This window comes from Urtica dioica, chromosome 9, assembly GCF_054948205.1.
Source record: "Urtica dioica subsp. dioica isolate 48M chromosome 9, U.dioica_male_clone48M_v1_H2, whole genome shotgun sequence".
Classification (NCBI taxonomy): Eukaryota; Viridiplantae; Streptophyta; class Magnoliopsida; order Rosales; family Urticaceae; genus Urtica; species Urtica dioica.
The window spans coordinates 620,258-629,686 of record NC_142764.1 but is presented as its reverse complement, the minus strand read 5'-3'; the positions used below and the strand labels follow the sequence as shown (position 1 = coordinate 629,686).

Below are 9,429 nucleotides of genomic sequence, written 5' to 3'. Positions count from 1 at the left end.
TTTATTCACACTCCAAGGAACAAAGCATGAGGTGACATACATTGCATTTCAGCAATCTTGTACATGAATTCCATATCTATGAGAACTTCACAAAGTTACTCATGACATTCTCACAACTTAGTACTTCACCAATAGGCCCTGTTCGGAATCACATAGTGAGTCCGAACTCTGACTTTCTCAAATGAGAGTACTAAGGTGTGAAATGACATGTCTCATTTCAAGATTAAGGTAAGCATGATGCAATTCATACATAGTGACTTCGAGACATAAGAGGTTAAATGGTTTGTTCTTATCTTGTCTCTAGAAGTGCACTGGTCAATTCAGTACCTTCGGAAGATACCTAGAAGAACTATAGAGTCTCCAACTCTCAATGCCTCATAACCAGACATCATAGATTCTTCAAACAATCATACTGAGGTCAACAGTCCTTTGACCCTTAGATTGCGAATATATCGTTTTAAGCGAACTACGAAGAGTTTGTTCATGCAAATCTACATTTGTCTCTTCGTAAGTTGTTTAGTTTGTTTATGGACTAAAGACTAAGGTTTTATCATAAAGCTTCAAACAAGGAAGATTGAATGAACGTTTCAACTTTTTATTAATGAATAAGCAATTACAAGCAAGAGTCTTCATGAGACTTTATTACATCAAATGCATAATATAAAGATTACAACTCTTCTTGTGGGCACCATTGACAACAGATGATAGGTCAAAGACTAGTCAAAACCAAATAAACACATGTAAAACAAAAATAAAATGCACACCTCGATGGTTAAGGCCGAGCAACGAGAAATAACCACTCACTACATGCATAGCGGGAACGGTTACTAAGAAACCATCGAGGACGTGGGACTGATCCCCCACGATCTTTGTCACCGCATGACAATGCCACCACGCCCACAAGACACAACACGTCCTAGGATTCAAAACATCTATAAATAGAGGGGAAGAAGACAGAACAGATATAATTCATTTTTTGCATACAAGAACAAGTCATAATTGTCACATATCATTCAGCACCCTCATTTACATTATCTTTTCTACTATATTAGTCTGTATTTAGATAAAATCATACCTATATATTTGAAGTTCTCAAGATTGCATTCTTGGTATCCTATGTATTTCGTGAAATATTATTGTACTAATTTTGCAATGTGTATCAGCAATTATGGTGTATTCTTTTTTCAAATGATCTTTCTTAGAGTGAAAAACTAAGTGACACGTGCCATCTGATTGAACACGATGCTCTACACTCATTTATAGTAATGTGTGTGTATATATATATATGCGTAACTTTTGTAACTTTTCCTAAGTGACAGTAAGCAAAAACACATTTCATTACAATCCATACATAAATTAAATAAATTCTTAAATGAAAAAAAAAAATAAAAAAAAAATAAAATAAAAAAAACAACTTTACGTGAAAATGTAGCTTACAGGTCCCATCCCACCTTCGACATAAAGGTTCGGTAAAAATATCAAGTATTCCTATTATTTTTTTCCCTCACACCAATTAGGTTAAGTTTCTCTTTTTCTGCTGATTTAAAAAAGAAAACAAACAAAAAAAACATGTGCTTATGGCATCACCATGACAAAAAGCACTGCTTTTGTTCTTGTACATGTGATATAAATACTCTCAAATGCCTTGGTTTTTCCTTCATGACCAAGTAATAGTATCACTCCTCCTATAGAACCACACTTCATGACCAGAAAGCACTTCGCTATTGCTTTTTCCTCTTGAAGTAATAATAAGCTCTCAAACCAGTTAACGATGAAGAACAAGGCATCAGTGGTGTTCAAGAGAATAATGTCGTTGCTGAGCTCGATCGGGAAAGTGAAGAACAGGTTTGCAAACACGGCCAAAGCCCGAGTCGTACTCTTCTCATTCATGAACAACAAGAAGGTGCTGATGGACTCGCTGTCCCACAAGGTCCAGAACCTTCTCGGCCACCGTGACCAAGACCAAGCCAATGACGTGGAGGACTTAAGCAAGGCCATCGTGCTCTACAACGCGAACATGGACAACGCCGATCAATACAACATCGGCTATGATGAGGACTATGAGGAAAGATATCCAGATCTGAGGCACTCTCTTTTCGACGAGTTCGACGACGAGGACGTCCGAGATCTCAAGGCGGGAGGGTCGGTGGTTGACATGGTGAGGAGCGCCAAGGAAGAAGGAGAGGGGTTCAGCTTGGAGGCCGAGATAGACCACGTGGCCGACTTGTTCATCACCAGGTTCCACAAGCAGATTCGACTCCAAAAGCTCGAGTCATTTAAGAGATATCAAGAAATGATGGACAGAAGCGTTTAATTAATCGTCAGCTCGGTTCGTATCCTCTCACTATAGTTTTTATAATTTATGTTTGTTTTTCATGCATTGTTTTGTTAGGGCTCACCTGTGTTTAGCACAAATAAGCAAGAAAAAAGAAATAGACCAAATAGGCTGATCAGCTTCTGGATCTATTTAATCTGTAATTTTTTTTTTTTTTTTTTTTTTTGGTTTCCAGAAAAATAAATTTAGATCAACCTATTCGCTTCTTCGTTTCATATTCAGCGCTTTTCTGCTTCTTCCTGGTTTGATAACAAAATACAATGTCGTGCTACAAGTTGAATTTCTTAAGACGTCAAATGGAATTTTCTATAACCCTGTTATAGATTGGTTCACAATTGTATAAACTACAGTCGAATAATATAAACAATTAAGATTTCAAAATTTGGTTCAGATCAGGAATTACAGATAACACTTGGTGATGATATTTTTTTTTTAATTGTTCTAAAATAAGAAAATGAAAAAATGTGTATACCTATGTTATGAAAGGCTATTTGAGCAACTTTCTTCTATCAAATTTTTATATTGGAAGCTCCATAGGCCCATGCCCGAATCTCGAGGGTTAAAGGTACCAGCTAACGATATACGTACGAAGATCATTGCAGTGTCTAAATTAGACATTGCCTGTACCTATAGGGAAATGATCTCAACTACTAATACTAATAGTAATTTTGATAATTTTTGGAGCAAAATAATAGCAATTATATTTTTGGACACTTTTACTAATAATTGTAGACATAAAAGTATACAGTTGTCATAAACTGTAGAATTACAAGTCTATAATCAACAACAATTGTAGATATATTAGTGTACATTTACTAGTAAAAATGTCCAAAAACATAGTTGCTACTATTTTTGTCCGAATTATCGAAATTGCAACTAGTTGAGTCCATTTCCCAGACCTACATGAACGTCAAATGATGGAAGCGGCATGAGAGCCAATGATGTGTGTTGAAGAAGTTTTGCACACAAATTGAGAGTAATAAATCAATATTTAGAGTCAGTCGTGATTTGGCTAGGGTTGGATTTTTTAATCGCAGGATATAGTCAAATGACGGTGAAATTCACTAACTTATCATATCTTTATTTCGCCATAAAGAAATTTTCGATTATTTATCACTTGAGAAAAGAGAAAAAAAAAAGAGTGAGTTAAATGAGTCATAGGATTTTCTTCTAGTGCGCGCTTCGACGCTCAACACTAGTCCGACTGCTATATAAGGTGCAGTCATTTTCTATCTCGTGAGAGTTCGTGTGAGATGAGAGAGATAGCGTTTTGTGAGAAAATGTTGCATCAAGCTTGTGTGGAATGAGGTATTTATAAGCATTTTGGCGTGGTTTGGGTCTGGCTCTTGTGTGTTCGAAGGCTTGGTTTGGTCGGAATTTTTGTCCTTAATGGCCGGAATTCTTCCTTCCGTTAAGGACTGGATTTCCATCTTATCGGAAGTGGAGCGCCTCCTGAAAAGTTGACCAGCAAAAAATGTCTAAAAAGATTGGAAGGAGAACTCAAGCTAAAAGAAAAAGGAATTGCTTGAGAGCTCTTTGCAACACCAGCGAACGTGAAAAGTTTTTTTTTTTAAAAAACCCTTAAATAGTGTAAAAAAAAAAAGGAACATCATACCAGAGAAAGTAAGTGGCCACCAAAAAACAAACATTGAAGCCGAAAATTAGAAAACACTTACCGACAAAAGGGTGGGCCGGCTTGCGAGATATGCCTTACAACGCCGAGGAACATTCCCAAATAGACCATATATCAGATATTTTAAAGAAACGTTTCAAATTTCAAGGAAAAAAAAAAATGGAAAGTTAATGTTGTGATTAAAAACCTCTAAGGGCAAAATAGGATTTCAACACAAAATCCATGCCACAAGCCCAAAGACCAAATAGAGAAACCCAAGGACCTCAAAAAACTGAAGACTTCAAAAAACAACATGTGACTTCTCACGCAAGGTTCGAAATGCCGTTTTCGTTGTCGTTTCAAACCCTCTTCTTTACGGAAAATCGTCACGCGACTCACGCCGACGGAAAATCGAACGGAAAAATTATGGAAAAGGCAAATGATATACCGTTTTAAAATGCCGTTTTCAATGAAAAACCGACATGCCGATGGAAAATCGAACGGAAATAATATTGCAAAAAATATGTTAGATACATACATATATATATATATAATATATATACACATGTATCTTTCAACATTTAAGTTATAGTAATATGAATACATCTAGTACATAGTATGTATTATTTAATATATATTTATCATAATTTTATTATATTTAATACACATTCTATATATGCAGTTTATATATGTACTAAAAATGGATAATAAATATTCAATTATAACATATCAATTTTTTAATAATTTTTTTTTTATAAACATCCATTTTCATCATTTTATTCATTTATTTTGATACGTAGTAATATAATTAAAAAATATATATTTAAAATACAATATTAACTGAAAATATATCCATTTTTATTAGTAAAAATTTATTTGTTACATTTATATATGAACTTTTATCTTATATATAGTATTTGTCTACATATAAAACAAATGTAATATATAAATAAAAGTAAACAATACTATTGCAAAATCAGTACTTGGTTTAATTGGTTAGGGCTTTGAAGATATGTGTGGGTAACTCCGGAGCCATTCTCAGCTAAGCCATATTGAATCTTCTTTAACTTTTGAAACAAAAAAAATGACAAACTAAAACGAAATTCGGCGAAAACGACAAAAAAACGAAAACGATAGAAATCGACGAAAAAATGAAAAATTTTCTTTTCTCCAGTCGTTTTTACTCCGGCAACGGCGTCGCCGTCGATTTCCGGCGAATTTCGCCGGCATTTAAAACCATGCTCTAACGTGCGAAAAGACGCACGCCGGCCATCGAGAAAACTGATCCCCTGACGTACCGACTACCAAATGGGCTGGCCTCAACGCACATGTTAGTCCCAACTGAGACGGCCCATCCACCTATGCGCAAAAGGCGCGAAACGACCACAAAGTGTGCCGGCGTCCACATACACCGTCCGAAGATGCCGGGGGAAAACATATGCACCCCTCTAGTTTACTTCTCTCTTTTCAGAGGTGACAAGTAGCCGAAAACCTTTTTCATGTGAGTCAAAGGCGGCAACTTAACGGATTTCACAACCGTTTAGCTAACGTGCGATCATAGGGCTTGAAGCTAGATCGAACTGCGACCAGCTCTAAGTTGATCCGTTTCTCGGGATTTACAATAAGATCTCCCATTATCCCCATATTCAAAACCTCAATGGTTTGCATCAACAATGACATATGAAGAATTGAGGCTAGTTGGATGACTTCTGATCAACGGCCACGAAGACGTGTGAGAAACATCAGTTATGAGAACCCTCGACGTCGATATACTCGAATATTCACATTGTAAACGCGTCCTCTTCTTTGTCTCATTTGTGCTTATACGTGTATTAACTTATTTATTTTATGTTTCTACAAAGTTGTCTAAGATGTCATAATATGTTGTGACATATTGGTTTGCTCGAAGATATATTCATGATTTGTTATTGTAATTTTGTGGAGGTTTCTATTTTCTTAAAATATTTATTTTCGATTCGAATAGGTTCCAAATATCATTGACTGATTTATTAAAAGAAAATAAAGCAATGCCATCCATCTTGTTGACCTATATGATGAATTCTACCTCTTGGAGGTCACTTTCACGCATACAGAGTTTTTTTTTTTTTTGGACCTTGAGTGTTTAGTGAGAGTTGAGAAAAATATTTGGTAGCTTATTTGAGAGAACATGGGAACTTTTTAGTACATAGTAGTGCTGTTTCCATTTATATGCTGTCATTTTATTATCTACTTCACAAAATGGCATTCACATCTGCCCAATACTCTTTCTCCACAAGCACGCAAAAATTTATGGCACGTCATCAGTATAATTGTTTTCTTTTCGTATAGTCACAATGTCACTTCATCAAAATTATGGCAACAAGGTTTCATTTGAAACTCGGAAAATGTCGAACGAAAATAAAAATAAGAAGGAAAAAAAATGTTGTATTTAAAAGATGGTAAATGGGAGAGAAAGAAAATGGGAACATACGAAAAATAGACAGAAATAATCTTGTAAAAATGTTACAGGAAAATGAAAATATTTATTCTAGTATATGCTTGAACACATCCATATGAAAACTATAAAAAATAATTGGTTTAAAAAATTTCTATTAGTATATTAAGAGAATATAAACTTTTTTTTTTTTGCTAATGAGGTTGATAACAAACTTCACTTACTCTGTTGACAAATTAATTTTGAACGTAGTTACTGTTAATGGAGTTTTTCGGATAACATTCACGGGACAGGCGTCGGGGTGCGAGCTATTGCGACGTGGCTCGATCTTGTGTTGTCGTGATCACGTTTCCTCAGGTCTTGAAAGAGTGATAAAGGTTTGCTTCCACTTGAAAGTCTTTTGGATAGGTGATTATGTTCTTCTAGCCTTCTTCATTGTTTTCTTCAGATTTCTCGCCTTCTCTTCGTTATCTTCTCTTCGTCTTGACTCATTCTTCTCTTCTTTCCGTCTTCGTCTTCGTGTTTTTCTTGATTTTTTCTCTGTCTACGTATTTATCATTTTCTTGATCTTTTTCCATCTTTTGGGTGTATTGAGTGCTTTGAGAGCGTTTAGAGCTTTGTGGTTCTTTCTCTGTTGAATTTTTTGGGTGTTTGGAAATCAATCTTTTGCTTTTGTATTGAGTTTTTCTAAAGAGAGAGAGAGAGAGAGAGAGAGAGAGAGAAGTTGTAGTCTTTTTTCTTCTCTTAGGATTCATTTTGTTTTCTATTTTTTTTTCTTTCTTCTACATCATGGATGGTATTTATAGGGAGAGTTGAACTTTGAGTTGTCCCAAATTGTGGTTTCACACTTGTGGGAACATTAGGGGCTTAGAACCGTCAGGGGCTCTGCCTTTAGTGCCATTTGTGGCTCAGCCTCCAGAGATCTTTTGCGGCTTAGCCTTCAGAGCCGTTTTTAAGAAAAATACGGGCTTAGCGCCGCTTGTAGGAACATTACGGGCTCAGAGCCATTAGAGGCTTTGCCTTCAGAGCATTTGTAGCTCAACCTCAAGAACCGCTTTGCGGCTTAGCCTTCAGAGCCGCTTGTGAAAATATTTGGGGCTTGGAGCTGTTAGGAGCTCCGCCTTCGGAGCCATTTGTAGCCCACTATGTAGAACCATTTTGTGGCTCAGCCTTAAGAGCCGCTTGAGCCTCAGTCATCTAAGCCGGTTTTTGGCTCAGCCCTTAGAGCGGTCTAAGTAATTGGGCATTTTCCTTTTCGTTTTTGCTCTAGGGATGTCGTTTTTGTCTTGTGAAAAATGACAGCATAATGTTAACCCTCATTTTCTCGTGCGACTCATTGTGCGAGAAAATTTACTGTCTTGAGCTCCTCTTGCTGGCTGTAGAGCCGTTTTGCGGCTCAGCCTTCAGAGCCCCTTGTAGGAACATTAAGGGCTCAGAGCCATTAGAGGCTCTGCCTTCAGAGCCATTTGTGACTCTTCTTATAGATCCGTGTTACAGCTTAACCTTTAGCACCGCTTGTGGAAATTATTGGGGGCCAGAGCCGTTAGAGGCTCTGCCTTCAAAGCTATTAGTGGCCCACCTTCTAGAGCCATTTTGTGGCTCAACCTTAAGAACCAATTGGGCCTTAGTCCTCTGAGGCATTTTTGGGCTCAGCCCTTAGAGCTGTTTGAGTAATTGGGTATTTTCCTTGTCATTTTTGCTCTAGGGATGTTGTTTTGTCTTGTGAAAAAATGACAGCAAAACATTAACCCCCATTTTCTCGGTCGACTCATGGTGCGAGAAAATTAACTGTCGTGAAATACAAATATATCTATATATATATATATATATATAAAATTTTTGAATTCTATCTTGAGCTCCTCTTGCTAGCTGAAGAGCCATTTTACGTCTCAGCCTTCAGAGCCACTTGTACGAACATAAGGGGCTCAGAGCGGTTAGAGGCTCTGCCTTCAAAGCAATTTGTGGCTCAGCCTCTAAAGTCGTTTTGTGGCTCAGCCTTCGTAGCCGCCTGTAGAAATGTTTTGGCTCAAAGCCGTTATAGGCTATGCCTTTAGACCCATTTGTAGCCTAGCTTCTTGTGAAAATGACAGCATAACACTACTACAAATACAGTTTTCCCGTGCGGATGACTTTTGGGTGCGACTTTTCGCACCTAAAAGTCGCACCAAAAAGACTTTCAGGTGCGAATAGTCGGACCCAAAAATCAATTAAGCGCTGTAAAATTTTCGCGAATTTTTTTGAATTTGGGTGCGACTTCTCGCACCCAAAAGTGTGTTAATACTTTTGGATGCGACTAAGTCGCACCCAATACTTTGGAGAAAGTATTGGGTGCGACTTAGTCGCACCTAAATGCCCTAAATTTTTCCGCGGCCAGACTTCCCCCTTTTTTTTACAAATGTCATTGGGTGCGACTTTGTCGCACCCGAAATCACTGACACAAGTCATTGGGTGCGACTTTGTCGCACCCAAAGGTGTCATTGGGTGCGACAAAGTCGCACCCAAATTCAAATTTCTCTATAAAAAGCGGCTCGGTTTTCATTTTACCCAAGCCAAACACCAAATTTCTCTCCGAAACTCTTCTGCAATTTCTCCGACCCCCGTCGCCGCCACCACTCCGACCGCCACCACTATCACTCTCTCTCAGACTCCGACCGCCACCACTACGCTCTCTCTCTCAGCCTACGACCGCCACCACTACCGGCCCTCTGTCTCTCAGCCTCGGACCAGTCCTCCGACGACCAGCCCCGGAGACCCTCTGGACCGGCCTCTTCCTCGCGCGACCCCTCGAAGCCTCTGCTGCACTTGACTGTGTCTCTAGCTGCAGCCCCGTGAGTCTCTCTAGCTGCAGCCCCGTGAGTCTCAGTCTCAGGCGGCTCCGCTTCCCTCGAATTGAGAGCCTCTCCCTCGTAATCAAGCCGGTTAGTCTCATATTTTCGTTCTTATTTGCTTCGTCTATACAAATAAGTCTGTGTGTGTACGTGTGTATGTGTGTTTAAGTCTGAGTGTGTGTATTTTTTTATTTTTTTTTAATTCCCCGTCAAGCTGCTG

The 9,429-nt window shown here is 38.1% G+C and overlaps 1 protein-coding gene across 1 annotated transcript; it reads left to right on the top strand.

Moving 5' to 3' along the window:
- Nucleotides 1-1,665: 1,665 nt before the first annotated feature.
- LOC149384602 (transcription elongation factor) lies at nucleotides 1,666-2,644 on the top strand. The gene has a single exon (XM_089626850.1). The coding sequence runs from the start codon at nucleotides 1,772-1,774 to the stop codon at nucleotides 2,312-2,314; it is 543 nt and encodes a 180-aa protein (XP_089482976.1). The 5' UTR covers nucleotides 1,666-1,771; the 3' UTR covers nucleotides 2,315-2,644.
- The last annotated feature ends 6,785 nt before the right edge of the window (nucleotides 2,645-9,429 follow it).

Bases quoted from the DNA above. Each gene is read 5' to 3' on its own strand.
- LOC149384602 (XM_089626850.1), top strand. From the start codon at position 1,772: ATGAAGAACAAGGCATCAGTGGTGTTCAAGAGAATAATGTCGTTGCTG.